Consider the following 19,071-nt stretch of genomic DNA (forward strand, 5'->3'; position numbering starts at 1 on the left):
CACTCTCCCGCCAGTTCCAGAAGGATGATGCCTCCTCCAAGGATCCGGCTCCCATCCTACCTGACCCCTGTATCGTTGCTGCTCTGACCTGGGACATCGAAGAACGAGTGCGGGAAGCCCTCCATGACCAACCCAACCCCAGTGCATGCCCTGCAAGTCGCCTCTTTGTTCCTGAAGACCTGCGATCCCAGGTTATACAATGGGGACACGACTCCCGTCTAGCCTGCCACCCTGGTTCCACTCGCACCTACCACCTGCTCGCCCAACGGTTCTGTTGGCCGTCTATGAGCAGGCATGTGCGAGACTTCATCCAAGCCTGCCCTACCTGTAAGCAGAATAAATCCTCCAGCCGGCCTCCTGCCGGTTTGCTCCAGCCTCTGCCCGTGCCTATGCGACCCTGGTCCCACATTTCCCTGGATTTTGTTATGGGTCTGCCCCCTTCTAACCGGATGACTGTCATACTCACCATCATGGTCCGTTTTAGCAAGATGGCACACTTTGTTCCCCTCCCAAAACTACCGTCGGCCAAAGAGACTGCCCAGATCGTCCTGCAGCAGGTCTTCCACATCCATGGGCTGCCCAGGGACATCGTTTCGGACCGGGGGCTGCAATTCACCTGCTCTTTCTGGAAGGAATTCTGTCACCTGCTCGGGGCCACCGCCAGCCTCACCTCCGGATTCCGACCCCAGTCCAACGGCCAGTCTGAGCGGACTAACCAGAAGTTGGAGAAGGCACTTCGGTGCATGGCATCATGCAACCCTAGGGCTTGGTGTGAGCACCTGCTGTGGGTGGAATACTCCCACAACTCCCTCACCAGCTCAGCCACTGGACTGTCCCCATTCCACTGCGTGTATGGCTACCAACCACACCTGTTCCCCAGCCAGGAGGGAGAGGTCACCTGCCCGTCTGCCCTCACCTATGCACGCTGATGCCACCGCACCTGGTCTCAAGTCAGTCACCAGCTACTCCATTGGAGCCAACTGGCAGAGGACGCCTGCGTCCACCTACCGGGTGGGCCAGAAGGTGTGGTTGTCAGCCAAGGACCTGCCCCTCCAGGTGGAGTCTCATAAGCTGGCACCTTGGTTCATCGGACCATTTCCGATCCAGAGGATAATCAGCCAGTCTGCTGTCCGGCTCCGACTGCCCAAGTCTATGAGAGTGCACCCCACCTTCCACGTCTCAAAGATTAAGCCAGTGCACGAGAGCCCGCTGGTCCCAGCTGCACCTTCTCCTCCTCCGCCTCGTCTCATCGATGGTGGCCTGGTCTACTCCGTCAAGGGACTGCTGAAGTCACGGCGCAGGGGCAGGGGCCTCCAATACCTGGTGGATTGGGAGGGCTATGGTCCTGAGGAGAGGATGTGGGTTCCTGCTGGGAGAATTTTAGACCGTACCCTCATCAGCACCTTTCATCGCCTGCATCTGGACCAGCCGGCCGACCAGAGGGGTCGACCAAGGGGTCCTTGTCGGAATGACGATGCGCCAACCGCTACTGTCCCCAAGTCCGATTCTGAACCAGATCCTGAGGCCTTGGACACTGACCGGTCAGAGGAGTTCTGACCCTCCACCGGTATTCCCCCTCCTCCTGCCCGTCTTGGTGGATCTGTGGCTAGGGACTTCTGGAGCTGTCCCTTGAGGGGGGGTTCTGTCATGGTCCTACCTGTGGGCTTCTCTCTTCAGGTAACATCTCCACTCAACATTACCGGCCATGCCCGCTCTCACTTCCTCTTATTAACTTTCAGTGACTGTCATTGGCTGTCGCCGATCACCTGCTTCCCCCCTGTGTGTATTTAAGCTGCATTTCTCCCAAGCCTCAGTGTCAGATCGTCTGCAACATCCAGCATGATAACCTGCTCTGTGTTCCTACTACTCTGACTCCTGACGATATTCTGTTCCGTCTGACTCTGTCTGCTCTCCAGCCCCGGTAACCTGACCTGCCTTCTGTCCTGTCGACTCTGCCTCTTGCCTGCCTCTCCTGTACCTTCGCCTGATCTCCAGCTTGCCCAGCCCTGCTGCTCGCCTGCCTCTCCATCAGCCCGGTCCTGCTCACTAACTCCAGCCTGCTGAGGGACTACTGCTGGGAGACTGCCTGAAACCCAAGTGCTGTCTGCCTACAGCCACACCTCTCTGACAACGCCTGATCCTGTCTGATCTCAGAAGCTAAGCAGGGTAGGGCCTGGTCAGTACTTGGATGGAAGACCTCAGATGTCACCACCATGCTCCCACCAGCCATCCCTGCCTCTCTGTCCTCCTGCCACTGAACTTCACACACATACATTCTCCCAACTCCCTTTTCCCCTGTTATTATTAAACTGTGGTTTGAGTGCATTTGATCTCCTCTCCTGTCTGGTCCTTGACATACACAGGTTTTTTTTTAAGTTAATTGCACTATATAAAACTGTTTACAACACTGTTTACACTTTATACATATTAGTCATATTTATACTTACACTGAAAATTCTGCTCATACTGCCTTTTTTAAATTGCACTATATAAAAACTGTTTACACTTTATACATCTTTTATCTTTGATAGACTTCACTGCTACACTGTTTATACTGTCATATCTGCCATATTTATACTTGGACTGAAAATTCTGTTCATACTGCCATATTTATTTATTTAAATTTATATTGATCATTACTATACTGTCAGACTGCTGTTCCCGTTTACATTGTTCATTCTGTTTATATTGTCATTCGTCACATTTAAATTTATACCGTTAATTCTGTTCACACTACCACATTTGCACTTTCTGGATTGCCACTGTCTTTTCTTAGATAGCTTTAGCTTGTGTGTGTAAATACCCCCCCCCCCCCCATTTTTTTCTCTTTTTAAAGTTTATATCTTGTACCTATATTTTATATTTCATGTTTATTACTGCTTGCACCGCAGATAAGAGGGAAATGCAATTTCAATTCTCTGTATGTCCTGCACATATGGCATTATTGACAATAAAGTTAACTTGAACTTGAAGAGCTCAGCCTCATACTAAACCCCACTAAATGCATTTTGGATAATTTGGAATGCCAAAAGCACCCCAGTCTTTCTCAGGCAGCATCAGTGCCTGACCCCAATAATGCTCTTGGGCAAGTCCCCACAGCCACTCTCCAGAATCTCATGGAAAGCTTTCCCAAAAGAGTGGTTATTATAACAGCAAAGGGTGAGCTAAATCTGAAACGGGTGTGGTGGTTAGATGTACACAAACATTTTGGCTATATAGTGTATGAGAGACCAAGGCAGATGTGGGATACATATAGGTTTCAGGATTCCAGCAGGTTACTATCTTAGGGTATGGGATGGTAAATAGAGTGTGCAAGACTTGGCAAACCTCATGACATCCTTGACATTCTTGAGAAATAATGGCCTACCAGAATTTGTATTACACAAACTTGATTGTTCTACTTATTAGGGATTAAAATTAGTTAATATGTTTGAAGTCTTTAATTTTTTGTAAAGCTGTTTTGCAACAATGTCTGTTGTTAAAAGTGCTATACAAATAAACTGACTTGACTATGAATGCCTGGGTGTCCAGGACTGAATGAGGTATTGCTCCACTGGGTTAATGCTTCTGGCATATTTTGAAGTATGTAGGTTTTGTCTGGAGAGCACTCTGGGAAGAGTGGGTCTTCTTGTTGTGCATGTTAAATGTCCTCTATGATGTCCCAAGTAATGGGACTAACTGTGCATAATGCTGGAAGGATGGTTTCTGGAGAACTTCTGAACCATCAGACAGGTGAGAAAATGCATCAGCTTTAATATTCTTGCATCCTGGTCTGTAAGTAGGAATAAAAATTGAGTAAAAAAAGAGTGTCAATATGGCTTGTGAAGGGTTCATTGTTTTGGCAGATATTCAGATATATTCCAGATTTTGAAGATTTTGGTTACCAGGAGATGTGCTTTGATTGCAAGGCATGTTCCACATCATAATTTCTTTCTGCAGGACTTAACTTTTGTGAGCAGTCAACTGAATATTTGATGTAGATTGCCTTGATTTTGCTAGAGGACAGCTCCAGTTCCACTTTTGGAAACATCTGCTTTGACAATGAATAGGAGCAAAGGCTCTGGGTGATGGAGAATGGGGGCTGGTAAATTATTTCTTCAGATTCTTGAATAACTGAGTGGCTTATTTGGTCCATCTCAGAGTTCTCAGTTTACCTTTTAGGAGTGAAGTCAGCAGGATAATCACAGAGTTGAAACCCCTTATGAATCACTGGTAAAAGTTGGCAAACCCCAGAAATCTTTGACATTTCTTCAGATGCTGGGGTAAGACTGAAATGTTCCAGCATTGACCTTTTGATTTGTTCATCTCTACTCCATTCTTGGAGAGGATATAGCCAACTTTACTAAGGGATGATGAAACTCCCACTTCTCCAGCCTTATGAAGAGCTGATTCTCCCTAAATTTCATGACAGACATGACTCCTTTTCTGAAGATGAAAAGCTGAAAATGATGTCAATGTACACAATCACAAACAGGGTTAGGAATTAATGAATACCTGGAAGACACCTTATTAATGAACATCTGGAAAACTGAAAGAGCATTTATAAACACATACAGTTAGGTCCATAAATATTTGGACAGAGACAACATTTTTCTAATTTTGGTTCTGTCCATAACCACAATGAATTTTGAACAAAACAATTCAGATGCAGTTGAAGTTCAGACTTTCAGCTTTAATTCAGTGGGTTGAACAAAATGATTGCATAAAAATGTGAGGAACTAAAGCATTTTTAAACACAATCCCTTCATTTCAGGGGCTCAAAAGTAATTGGACAAATTAAATAATTGTAAATAAAATGTTCATTTCTAATACTTGGTTGAAAACCCTTTGTTGGCAATGACTGCCTGAAGTCTTGAACTCATGGACATCACTAGATGCTGTGTTTCCTCCTTTTTAATGCTGTGCCAGGCCTTTACTGCAGCGGTTTTCAGTTGCTGTTTGTTTGTGGGCCTTTCTGTCTGAAGTTTAGTCTTTAACAAGTGAAATGCATGCTCATTTGGGTTGAGATCAGGTGACTGACTTGGCCATTCAAGAATATTCCACTTCTTTGCTTTAATAAACTCCTGGGTTGCTTTGGCTTTATGTTTTGGGTCATTGTCCATCTGTATTATGAAACACCGACCAATCAGTTTGGCTGCATTTGGCTGGATTTGAGCACACAGGATGTCTCTGAATACCTCAGAATTCATCCGGCTGCTTCTGTCCTGTGTCACATCATCAATAAACACTAGTGACCCAGTGCCACTGGCAGCCATGCATGCCCAAGCCATCACACTGCCTCTGCCGTGTTTTACTGATGATGTGGTATGCTTTGGATCATGAGTTGTACCACGCCTTCGCCATACTTTTTTCTTTCCATCATTCTGGTAGAGGTTGATCTTGGTTTCATCTGTCCAAAGAATGTTCTTCCAGAACTGTGCTGGCTTTTTTAGATGTTTTTTAGCAAAGTCCAATCTAGCCTTTTTATTCTTGAGGCTTATGAGTGGCTTGCACCGTGCAGTGAACCCTCTGTATTTACTTTCATACACTCTTCTCTTTATGGTAGATTTGGATATTGATACGCCTACCTCCTGGAGAGTGTTGTTCACTTGGTTGGCTGTTGTGAAGGGGTTTCTCTTCACCATGGAAATTATTCTGCGATCATCCACCACTGTTGTCTTCTGTGGGCGTCCAGGTCTTTTTGCATTGATGAGTTCACCAGTGCTTTCTTTCTTTCTCAGGATGTACCAAACTGTAGATTTTGCCACTCCTAATATTGTAGCAATTTCTCGGATGGGTTTTTTCTGTTTTCGCAGCTTAAGGATGGCTTGTTTCACCTGCATGGAGGGCTCCTTTGACCGCATGTTTTCTTCACAGCAAAATCTTCCAAATGCAAGCACCACACTTCAAATCAACTCCAGGCCTTTTATCTGCTTAATTGGGAATGACATAATGAAGGAATTGCCCACACCTGCCCATGAAATAGCCTTTGAGTCAATTGTCCAATTACTCTTTGTCCCTTTAAAAACAGGGTGGCACATGTTAAGGAGCTGAAACTCCTAAACCCTTCATCCAATTTTAATGTGGATACCCTCAAATGAAAGCTGAAATTCTGGACTTTATGTCCATGTCCATTATATAACTATAACCTGAATATGTTTCAGTAAACAGGTAAAAAAACAAAATTTGTGTCAGTGTCCAAATATATATGGACCTAACTGTATGGCGTAGCCATATGGTGGCCTTCTATTCCTCATGTTCTCTAATGTGAGGCATTCACAAGACCCCTGAGGTGGTAATTTGGTGGCTTGGGTTAATACCTCTGAGAGATCCCAATCAAGTTTGAGAATCTCCACTATATTTTGAACTTTAGGGAGTTCAATCTGGGTTTCATGGCAAGGGAGAGATAGACAGGACTTAAAACATTGTGGACCCCATAATGTTAGCTCACTGTTTCCAGGACATGATTTGGGTTGTGCATCATGAGCCAAGGTGAGCATAGGATCACCAGGTTCTGGGAAGGATTGTTAATCATGCAGGATATGGTTTTGGTGTAGGGAGGGCATCAGCAGAGGAATGGTCCTTTTGGTATTATTTCCTGGACCCAGTGGTAAACTGTCCAGCACATGTACTACTGTTGAAACTTTGGGTAGGATGGGAAGAATGTCAGTTGTGAATAAATTTCATTTGCACTATTTTTTTATTCAGGAAGTTGCCTGCCAATCAAGAATTGATGAGTGCTGGGAAGAAATTAGATGGTAAACACCAGGACAAAAAAACAAACAAACAAGCAGCATGTTCTTCATGTTTCTAGCATGTCAGTTCATCATCATCATCTTCATCATCGTTGATTTACCACTAGGCGCTTTATAGCTCTTGGGGTGCTCCTGATATCCTTGCGTTAATCAGTTGCATGAAGACTGTCTTCTCCATCATAATTCTCCTTGCCTGGTGGGTATCTATACCCAATAGCTTTTTGACATTGTTCCACACTTTCCATGGCATTCTGACGACAAATAGGACCTGCTTTTGGAGAGGATCTGTAGAAGTCAGAGTGAGTGGGTGGAGCACAGAAGTATGGCAGGCCAGAACTGAGTTCCAAAACTCTTTTATTTTAGCTTTTCAGCTTAACTTCACACTCTCCCAGTCGCGCACGTGCACACACACAAGTCTTCTGGTGCGGGAGAGAGCGCTCCCTTCCTCTGCCCTCTCTCTCCTTATATAGGGCATGGTTGCTGGGAAGACACACAAACACAGGTTAATTCACATCAGATGTAGTGATTCTGCCACTTACCTTCCCTGACTCCGCCCTCCGGTCACAGACCGATGCTTGACCACGCCCCCACTGCCACATACCCCCACCGCCCGACTCAGGCCGGGCAGCTGTCCGGCCCACAGCCGACTCCCCCCCCAATGGGAGAGAAAGTCCACCACGACCATCTGCACCCCCGGCCTGTGGACCACCTTGAAGTTCAAGGGTTGGAGTGCCAGATACCAATGGGTGATCCGCGCGTTGGCATCCTTCATGCGGTGGAGCCACTGGAGGGGCGCGTGGTCCGAACAGAGGGTGAAAGGGCATCCCAGCAGGTAGTAACGGAGGTCGAGGACCGCCCACTTGATGGCCAGGCACTCCTTCTCTATGGTGCTGTAGCGCCCCTCACACACTGACAGCTTCCAACTAATGTACAGCACTGGACGATCCTCCCCCTCCACCTCCTGGGACAAAACAGCCCTCAGCCCTCTGTCCGACGCATCCGTCTGCAATATAAAAGGGAGAGAAAAGTCAGGGGAGTGTAACAGTGGCCCCCCACACAGTGCTGCCTTTACCTCAGAAAAAGCCCGCTGGCATTGCTCCGTCCACTGGACCGGATCTGGTGCCCCCTTTTTAGTGAGATCAGTCAGTGGGCTGGTGACGTCCGAATAATTAGGTATAAACCTACGATAATAGCCAGCCAGCCCCAGGAACTGTCTCATCCCCTTTTTGGTCTTGGGCCTCGGGTAGGCCGCAATTGCTGCAGTCTTGTTAATTTGGGGACGCACCTGCCCATTGCCCAAGTGGAAGCCCAGATACCGTACTTCCACCCGCCCAATTGCACACTTCTTCGGGTTGGCTGTGAGACCCACCCGCCTCAGCGACCTAAGGACGGCCCTCAGATGTTGTAGGTGCTGCGGCCAGTCATTACTATAAATAATGATATCGTCAAGGTACGCGGCAGCATAGGTGGCGTGGGGGCGGAGGACCCTATCCATCAGCCGCTGAAGCATAGCGGGTGCCCCAAACAGCCCAAAAGGAAGTGTGACAAACTGGTGTAAGCCGAATGGTGTGGAAAAGGCCGTTTTTTCTCGGGATAATGGAGGCAAGGGGATCTGCCAATAACCCTTTGTCAAATCCAGTGTCGAGTAAAAGCGAGCTGTGCCTGGTCGATCGAGCAACTCATCAATACGAGGCATTGGGTACGCATCGAATTTAGACACCACGTTGCATAGTCCACCAGAACTAATATAAAGCGGTACCCTCGTGTTGACCGATCTAATGGCCCGACGAGATCCATCCCAATTCTTTTGAACGGGGTCTCAATTAACGGTAGAGGGTGCGAAGGCACTTTTGGGATGGCCGCTGGATTTACTAACTGGCATTCGCGGCATGCTGTACACCACCTACGGACATCGCTGTGAATCCCTGGCCAATAGAACCGGGCCATTATTCGGGCTAGTGTTTTATCCTGCCCTAAGTGTCCAGCCATGGGATTAAAGTGAGCCGCCTGGAATACCGATTCCCGGCAGCTCTTCGGAATCAAGAGCTGCGTGATTTGTTCTTTAGTCTGAGTGTCCTGCGTCACTCGGTATAATCTATCCTTCATAATAGAAAAATAAGGGAAGGACGGGGTGGCGTTTGGCTGGAGCGTTTGACCATCGATTACTCTCACTTGGTCAAACGCATGCTGCAGAGTATCGTCTCGTGACTGCTCTAACGGGAAATCCGTGAGGGATTCCCCGAGAGAGGGAGGAGGAGCCGGCGGCTCCTCACTCTGACGCGGAGATGACGTAGACGGCTCTGTGACAGCTGCTCCCGCCAAAGCGACACCAGGACCTCCCCTTGCTGAACTACGGCAGGACCCACTCTTCACTAAATGACTCATTAATGCCCCGAATCCCAGCCAATCAGTCCCCAAAATTATCGAGTGGGTGAGGCGAGGATTAACCGCCGCCTTTACTCTAAATTTTTCCCCTCTGAAAAAAATGTGGACTGACATTAAAGGATAGCTGTGAACATCCCTGTGCACACACAACACCTTCACCCCCTGTGCTCCCCCCAATGCCTCGTCTTGCACCAGGCTTTGGTGAATTGAGGTCTGATTGCAGTCAGAGTCCACCAAAGCCTGATATGTATCCCCTTGGATACTCACTGGTATGTGATATGCTCCGGCCCGATCGAGGGCGGTTCCTGGCGCGTCGGGGATCTGAACCACCACGCCCACTTCCATCACTGAGCACTGCTGTTGGAGGTGGCCTGGTTCTCCACAGCGCCAGCAAACCGGCCCGGGCTTTCTCTCTGCACCGGTACTCTGGGGCTCACTCACCTGAGGGGGGGGAGAGACAGACACGGAAGTGGGAAACGGGAGGACACTGCAGGTGCGGCGGACCGGCTGTGAGGGAGCCAGCCCCCACCTCCGTGGTGGGGGAACGGGGCAAGGACGAGACACAGAAGGGGAGGGCAGAGGAGAGAAGTGAAGAGGGGATCTGTGCTCCTGCCGCGGGAACAGCCACCAAATGATCCTCCGCCAACTCGATGGCCCGATCCAGTGACGCCGGGCGATGGCACTGGACCCACTCCGCCATTCCTTTGGGAAGTTGTGCGATGAACTGCTCCAGTGCCACCAGGTCGACGACTCCCTCGGCGTCGCGGTTGTCAGCCCTCAGCCACCTCCTGCAGGCGTCCCGGAGTTGCTGGCCAAACGCGAATGGGCGGCCGACCTCCTCTAGGCTCAGAGCCCGGAAGTGCTGACGATGTTGTTTGGGGGTGCGCCCCACACACTGGAGGATGGCCTGGTGCAGGTCTGCGTAGACCAGCCGGCTGTCGGCGGGGAGCTGTAGCGTGGCCAGCTGTACCTCGCCCGTTAGCAGGGGGAGGAGGTGCGCCACGCACTGTTCCACCGGCCACCCCAAGGCTTCTGCTGCTTGTTCAAATAGCATGAGGAAGGCCTCGGGGTCATCGTGCGGGCCCATCTTTGTCGGGGTGAGGTGGAGTGGACCCGCAGCGGTGGAGATGGTGGCCCCCGCCGACGCGAGGAGGTGCCGGAACGCCTGACGAGCTTCCTGTTGCGCCAGCACCAGGGCCTCGAACCGTTGTTCTTGCTCCTTTCGGAGGGCGAGCAGCGCCTGGTGCTGGCTCTGCTGGGCCATGGTGAGGGCGTGGATCAGGTCTGCGAAGGGGGAGGACTCCATGGGGCTGTTCTCTTCTGTGCTCGTCCCTGGGTTTCGGCACCACTATAGAAGTCAGAGTGCGTGGGTGGAACACAGAAGTACGGCAGGCCAGAACTGAGTTCCAAAACTCTTTTATTTTAGCTTTTCAGCTTAACTTCACACTCTCCCAGTCGCGTGCACACACACACACACACAAGTCAGGCGCAGGAGAGAGAGCTCCCTTCCTCTGCCCTCTCTCTCCTTATATAGGGCGTGGTTGCTGGGAAGACACACAAACACAGGTTAATTCACATCAGGTGTAGTGATTCTGCCACTTACCTTCCCTGACTCCACCCTCCGGTCACAGACCGATGCTTGACCACGCCCCCACTGCCACAGCATCATTATCAAGCCTGCAGATGTATCCTATGTATTTGAGATGTTGGCAGTAGCAGAAGTCGTGGATAGGTAGTGTGTTTATCTCACGAGGTGTTTGTTTGAGATTTTCTAACTCCAGTCCAATTTGCTGTCCACTTCAGTCCATTGTTTCCTGCTGGGTGCATTTCTATGTTCATAGCCACCTTTCACCATTTTTCTCAGGAAACCATGCCATACAATCTCAATTTTATACTGTTCCCTTTCCGTTAGAGACCATGTTTGAATACTGTATAGAAGGCGAGAGCGCACACACATAGGAATTTCACTCTCGTTGTTAACTTTATTCGATGGTCTGTTAACGCATGTTTTAGCTCATTCCATTTCTGGAAAGCAGCAGTGATCCTTGCATACGGGAAGCAAAAGATATTCACATCATTGTTTGTAATGGTTCACCCAAGGTATTTAAAAGATCGCACATTCTTGATTTTACAATTGCCAATGGTGGTCAGGCTCTCCTGATTTTTTTTATTTCATCATCCACATTGAACACCATTGTCTCAGTTTTACTATATGACATTTTTAAAACAAAGCATGTAAAGGTTTGGTCATAGATTTCAAGGATGGCCTTCAGTTCTTCGATTGAGTTAGCAAAGATTGCCTCATCAGCATACAGGAGTTCAGTGACCTACGGAATACCATGAGTTGGAACTTTCTTACGGTACTCCTGCAGTGATACTTCATTAGGGATATAGTATTGTACTTTCAGGCCTAGGCGGCACGGTGGTGTAGTGGTTAGCGCTGTCGCCTCACAGCAAGAAGGTCCTGGGTTCGAGCCCCGGGGCCGGCGAGGGCCTTTCTGTGTGGAGTTTGCATGTTCTCCCCGTGTCCGCGTGGGTTTCCTCCGGGTGCTCCGGTTTCCCCCACAGTCCAAAGACATGCAGGTTAGGTTAACTGGTGACTCTAAATTGACCGTAGGTGTGAATGTGAGTGTGAATGGTTGTCTGTGTCTATGTGTCAGCCCTGTGATGACCTGGCGACTTGTCCAGGGTGTACCCCGCCTTTCGCCCGTAGTCAGCTGGGATAGGCTCCAGCTTGCCTGCGACCCTGTAGAAGGATAAAGCGGCTAGAGATGATGAGATGAGATTAACTTTCAGGCCTGCCCCTGGGTGCTCCTCTCATACTTCATAACATGCAACTCACACTATGAAATCCATATAGATTTTGAAAAGGAGAGGGGATTCTAGTGCTCCCTGGCAGCACCCCACCAGTGTCTCCAAGAGATGCATATTTCCTTTAATGAATGCCTTCATGCCAGTGTATAATGCATGTAATACGGATACTAGATGTGAGGACTAGAGTTGAATTTCCAGATATTTGAACAAAGCATCCCTTGGGAACCAATCATGGGTAGCCTTAAGATCCACAAAGGCTATAAAAACTGAGAATTTTGATTTTCTTACATTTTCAAGCAACTGGCGTAGAATATATATCGCATCAGATGTTGATCTATTTGCTCAGAAGCCAAACTGAAATTGTAGAAGGATGTATTCATAGGCTTCCCTAATCCTCTCAGCGATGATCCCAGATAAGACTTTGGACACTGTGGCTACTATGGACCCTTTTCACGTGACGTCACGACAAACGCGGCCGCCATTTTGGACGTGTACTACCAGTAGTTTACCACAGCCAACATTGAGGAACGGCAGCAAAGAAAGTTTTTACTTTCAGCAAGACTTCCATCATGCCACTATATTGTTGTGCACCTGGATGTAGTAACCATCAACAAACAAGGCAAGGGTTATCATTTTATCGGATCCCGGTAGATGCTGACTAACGGAGAAGATGGATAGCGGCATCCCAACGCTTGTGTCGTGACCACTTTGTTGGAGGTAAGATGAATAAAATGAGCCAGAAAAGGCATTACATTGGTGTTAACATTCTGTGGCGGCGAGTGTGTAACCAAATAGGTTAAAATAACCCATTGTAACCTCTTTGTTCTTCTGTAGTAGCTATTGTTGACTAGCTAATGTCAGCAAGTAGCTGGTATGTTACTGTAGCAATGTTTACGTTCAGTCATTTGGATGACTGTTAAAACCTTTGTCTCAAGTTTTTCCTTTACTGTATTTACTAGTTTACTGTAATTATGATCCGGCAGCTATTTACACTGGATCCAGTATAAATAGCTGCCGGAGCCAACGTCCGAGGTTCCGGAGCGCGCTCCGGCTTGCTCCCGGAGTGCTCCGGCCGAGGTTCCCCTCAAATTAAGCAGCGCGCGCCGGCTTGCTCCCGGAGTGCTCCGGCCGAAGTTCCCCTCAAATTAAGCAGCGCGCTCCGGCTTGCTCCGGAGCAAGCCGGAGCGCGCTCCGTGACCTCGGCCGGAGCACTCCTGGAGCAAGCCGGCGCGCGCTGCTTAATTTGAGGGGAACCTCGGCCGGAGCACTCCGGGAGCAAACCGGAGCACGCTCCGGAACCTCGGACGTTGGCGTGTATGTGTATGGCGATGGGTTTTTAACGACATAGGTATACAGATCATGTGGGCCGAAGTCAGGTAAAGACGAGGGCTTCATGTACTTCCGTATGTCAGTGAACAATCCTGGTGGAAGCAGGTAAACGTCGTTCTCTAAGCCTGCTAACCTCAATTTTTGCAAATACCTCTCCCTCTGCTCGCCCTGTAAATGCCCTACGTCGCTGGATAGTGAAGGTGTTTTCTGCATCTCGCTCCTTTTTCTTGTATGTTCTCCATTTGTTGCCTTCCTCGCATTCAAACTGATTCAAGCCGAAGTCCGCTACATGTCCAAAATGGTGGTCGCGTTTACGAAGGTCACGTGACTGAAAAGGGTCTATACTCAGCCCTCTATACTGTAGTTCTCCACTAACAACTTGAGGCCCCACTTATGCAGATATGTAATGCTCGCTATCAGCCACTTGGTACTTGAATGCAGGACCATATTAAACCAATCAGTAACATGATGTAGTTCAACAGTCCCATTGACAGAGTATTTCAGTTGTTCTGCATAGATCTTATCAGTCCCCTGACATTTGCCATTCTTCAGTCTCGTTATGCTGTTCTCTATTTCTGCACGATCTGGTGCCATGATATTTACAGCAGGAAAATCAGTTGGTGGTAATATATGTGGGTAGTTCTTGGGCTGTTCCACTTCGGGTTGTAGTTCAAACTCACAATCACTGAAGTGTGTTGAAAAGTGTTCAGGTTTTTGAGTTGAAATCAATGGTCTGTTCAGCCACGGCATTGATGTGTGTTGTTCCATCAGGCGGAATTCCTCCTCCATGTCCCTCTGTTCTCTTGCAAAATTAAGTTGGTCTGCCTTAGCTTTAAAGTAGGCATTCTTCAGCTCCGTATGCATCTTTCTCACCTCGTAGTACAATTTTTTTCTTTATTGGGTCCTTCTCTAACCTGAGTCTCTGTGTGAGCTCCTGGTAGGCATGGTTTGTCTACAGTTTATCAATCTCCTTTTTGATCCTTGATGGTATCATTTCCTTAGATGCCTCCTGAATGGCCTCTATCATCTGTTCCTCTCCATTGTCAAGCTGTCTCATGTTTGGTTCATCTCCCAGCAGGAAGTCAAGTTTTGCACTATATCTGGCTTGAATGCCAGGGTCATCTCTCAATTTCCTGATATCCGAGTATGTAGAAGGCATTTTCTTTTTTCGAAATATCTTTTTTACTTGTTTTCTTGTTGGAAATACAGCATGCATAACTATTCAATGATTGGATTTGAATATTTGGCTCTCAATGATTTAAGGTGGCATGTCTCACGTACCAATCAGTGGTGATTGATTGATATAGTCAGGTCTACACTTATAACCAAGGTTAGAGTGGAACGACCACCTATGTTCATCTGATCTTGTTGCATACATAGTGTTTAGAATGTAGAGGTTGTTGCATTCTGCAATTTCAATGAGTTTCCCACCATTAAAGCTTGTTGGGTCTTTGTCATTGTACTGTCTCACTCCTTTCCAACTACCATTGTTACAATCCTGTCCAATGGTTGCATTAAAGTCACCTGCTTCAATTATCTTATAAGAAGGGTGGTTGTCCTTCATTTTCTGCATAACCCCATTCAAAGTTCAGTAGAAACTCTCTTTGGAGGAGGTACTATATTCCTCAGTTGGGCAGTAGCAGCAGTATATTAGTAACTTTACTCCATTCACCTTAATCCTCACCATAGTCATCCTGCCTTCCATTATATATTCCACATTTAGAAGTTGGACATGCGATGGTAAAATGACAACAACTCCCGCCCACGCCACACTCATGCCATCATACACTACCCGCCACCCCTTCAGAACACAATTGTTGAAACAAATCTCACCCTCGCCTCTCATAAGAACCTCCTACATGCATGTTATATCCTGTGCTAAGCTCTTACATTGTGCCACACAATCTGCCAACTTGCTTTCGCATTTGCAGGTTAAGACATTAATTGTTCCAAGACAAAACACATGTCTCCGCTTTGATTTTGAGCCCCTGATGTTATCCATTCTCCTTATACCACACAGACAAAAGACAAGATACAATACTTTCAAGCAATCAATTAAACACTATCAAACTATCAAACTGTCAAACAGCCTATTTACCTTTTATAAGTTTTCCCAGCCTGGAAGAGGCTATTTCACAACCTGGCGCCAGAGCTTTTATGGACCACAATGGAAATAAGTGTTTTCACTTTCTTGTGTCATCCATGTATTTTTAATGTATTTACAATTGTTTGTATGTATTTACATTGAATTTACTAAATAAAATCAATCAGCTCCATTGGCTCGCCCAGCCGCAAGACCGGGTTCCTCGGGGTGCACCTGTCCTAGTGATGGAGGTGGAGCTGGCTTGAGTGTGATAAGCATTTAGGCTTAGAGGGACTTACAAACTGCCTTCCAAGACTAGCGGAGAGTATCCGAAAGTTGCACTTCAACATTCCTTGCACCCCAGTTATCAGAGTGCTCACCTTGCCATGTTAGATGTTTTCAGATCACAAAGTGAAACTGGATTGAAAATGTATAATTCTTCCACAATATAGGCATTGTCCATATTACCTACAACTTTATTTCTCCTCAAGTGCCAAAATAACATGTCTGACTTCCCTGTGTTCAAATTCATGGAAAACTCATGGTTGCATTTTCCTCTGATATTTTCATGTATTTGTTAATAGAAAACGTTCCTATTATCTGTTTCACAAACTAGAGCTTCAGAATGTTTAACTAATATGGTTTATTTAATAAAATGTACAATTATTTCAGCTGACCTGGCCATCCACTATATTCTTACCTTTTAATCTATCTGCCAGGTTTAAATATCCAGGAACTTTTACAGAATAGCAAATTGATTGTTTCATATCAAAGCTCAGATTGTACAGCTAAGATTAAAAGAATTTTTAACATAAATGTGTAAAAGTTTTGCTGACTGAGAATTAAAGATTCTTTGCTGCTTTTTTTTAAAATTAATAACCAGAGCATTTCATTGGAGGTACCCAACACAAACATATGGGTAGGTGGGAATTCACAGTAGATGTAATATTCAAGAGTGTTCCATTTAGGACCAATAAGAACAGGATAAAGTGGCTAGAGATAATGAGATGAGATGAGAACACAATGACACATATATGTATTTTCCTAGAACATTTTACATAATTTTTTATAACTTTTACAGTGATTTTTGCATTAGATTGAAAATTAGATCATTTTTGGTCACCTATGAGCCAGGCTACTTACATTTAAAGTGTAATATAATAAACAACCCAAAAAGGATAGATCAAAGGTGAAAAGCCTGATATTTTTTAATCCCACAGATTTGTGAACCTGAGAACCCTTGCAAGGACAAGACCCATAGTTGTCATAGGTTTGCTGAGTGCATCTACTTTAACCACTTCAGTGACCCTATGTATAAATGTCAGTGTAAGATTGGCTATGCTGGTGATGGTTTTATCTGTGGAGAAGATTCTGATCTGGATGGTTGGCCCAACCAGAACTTGGTGTGTAGAGCTAATGCCACCTACCACTGTAAGAAGGTAAGTGGATAATACATGATATATGACAATATAATGATTTTGACAAGATATGATTCAATGATGGTACTTGTTCCCTTTTATCCTCAAGGATAATTGTCCCAGCCTTCCCAATTCTGGCCAGGAGGACTCAGACAAAGATGGCCAAGGAGATGCATGTGACAAAGATGATGACAATGATGGAATTCTAGATGAGAGAGTGAGAGATCTTGTCAACTTCTCTTTTAAATATGTAATTGTGTATTAATTCAGTTGTGCTGTTAGTGTAATGCTATTATATAATTCTAAAATGTGCATGCTTGGAATGGGTAAAGCCTAGGAATATATTTTGTATTATAACCTTCAGAACTGGTTGAAATTTTCATCACATACAGAATTACTTACCTACATCAAGTATTGAAGATTGTCAGCAAATCACCTAGTTTCCAGTCATGATATTTTAATATGACCCTTCCTTCAGCTCATTAAATCTGTCTTTCCTTTTTTCATGAACTGAAATTTCTTGTTCTCAACAGGACAACTGCCCTCTGCTGTTTAATCCCAGGCAGTTTGATTATGATAAGGATGTTGTGGGCGATCGGTGTGATAACTGTCCATATGAACACAATCCAGCTCAAATAGATACCGATCACAATGGGGAAGGAGATGCCTGTGCTGTGGACATTGATGGGGATGGTATGGCCTCACCCTGTAAATTCCAATACATTTTAATAAAATTGGGAAACCAACATTTGTGTGTATATATGTATATATATATATATATATATAAATTTTTTTGCAATTTTAAATATTCATTTTACAACACCGGGTCAATTTACAGCTTTAATTTTGTGACACGCACATTGACAGCCAATTTATTGCCATTGCAACCAAAGATTGCTCACAACAAAGTTCTAGAATAATTTTTGAATTAAAATCAAAGAGTGTGACCACTACTATAATGCTCGTGCAAAACCCAGAAGGACAATGACATAGTAAAAATGCAAATACAAGTACAAATTAATCATGTTAATATAATCTTACCAGACTATATGCCTGGCCCTTCATACAGTGCATTGCAATGTTACCCCACATGGTAATGGACAGAAAAAATATTCATAGTTATATTGATTGATGTAAGAAGGGCATAGTTTTATGTAATATAACAATTTTATTTAATTTCAGGTCTCTCAGAGTAGTATCAGTGTATAATCTGACATGGGGAACAGATTATCGCACAGTTTGTGAGTGAATTATTGGGATCATCTCATACATTGTTACAAATCATAGAACTTAAAAGGCTACTATAATCATGCAGTCTAAAACTGGCTTTAGACATGTTGCCAGATAGCTTTGTTTATGATATTGATAAAGCTTGTACTTCATCTATGAGTATAACAAAGTAAATCTTTATTGCATGTGGACTCTTACTGTGTGTTCCAGGCATCCTAAATGAAAATGACAACTGCCCTTATGCATACAACAGTGATCAGAAGGACACTGACATGGATGGAGTGGGAGATCAGTGTGACAATTGTCCTCTGCTTCATAACCCTGACCAGGTACTTGGCACATTTACAGCATTTAGCAGACATCACACCTTTATACAGAGTGAAGTACAGAAGTGCATTTCACTAGGTATGCTAGTTCCCTAGGTCAGGGAACCAAGATTGAATCAAGAATGCAAGATCAAGTCTAGCTGAGAGCAAGTCAAGAGAGTCTTAAGGGGCTCGAAACCAAGTAACAACCAAGTTCAAATGAAAGCAAGAATAAGTCTAGCTGAAATCAAGTCAAGATAGAGTCTTATGGGGGTGGAGACCAAATAAAGACAAAATCCAAATAAAATTAGACCGAGTCAAGCCTGAGACTATAAACCATTTGACTTTAGGATTTTGGGAGACCCTGGGTTTGAACAGTTATTGGGACCATATGCAAATGTGTATATGCAAACATGTAAATTCATGAGATGAATTTAGAACTGCTACAACCAGAAAAAAAATCAAGGCTGCTATAACACAAAACAGTAGCTAGTAGATACCATAATAAAGAATAGTGATTATTCTCTGAGCAGGGAGGGATACAACATCAAACCTTCTGGAGAGGAACTATATATGGAATCTGAATGACAGATTAGAATCAGAGATAAATGTGCAATAGAAAAGCTTAGTTATAATTAACAGCCCTAACAAGACAATGTGAGCAAATTGTCAGCTTTGCAGATATCATGGAAACATAGGTTTAACAGACAAATTATGATATAGTATCTACTCAGCCATTCAAATACATTAATTGTACCTGATTAAAATGTTTA

At 45.5% G+C, this 19,071-nt stretch overlaps 1 protein-coding gene across 6 annotated transcripts in view; it reads left to right on the forward strand.

The window, feature by feature from the left end:
- Positions 1 to 19,071, forward strand: part of thbs2a (thrombospondin 2a) — a 174,476-nt gene that overhangs the window by 105,680 nt on the left and 49,725 nt on the right. For all 6 annotated transcript variants that reach the window (XM_060916832.1, XM_060916831.1, XM_060916833.1 and 3 more), the window contains 4 exons: positions 16,566 to 16,784; positions 16,873 to 16,980; positions 17,297 to 17,456; positions 18,204 to 18,322. In XM_060916832.1, coding sequence (XP_060772815.1) covers positions 16,566 to 16,784; positions 16,873 to 16,980; positions 17,297 to 17,456; positions 18,204 to 18,322 — 606 coding nt within the window. The remainder of the gene's footprint in view (positions 1 to 16,565; positions 16,785 to 16,872; positions 16,981 to 17,296; positions 17,457 to 18,203; positions 18,323 to 19,071) is intronic.

This window comes from Neoarius graeffei, chromosome 3 (genome assembly GCF_027579695.1).
Source record: "Neoarius graeffei isolate fNeoGra1 chromosome 3, fNeoGra1.pri, whole genome shotgun sequence".
NCBI classification, from domain to species: domain Eukaryota; kingdom Metazoa; phylum Chordata; class Actinopteri; order Siluriformes; family Ariidae; genus Neoarius; species Neoarius graeffei.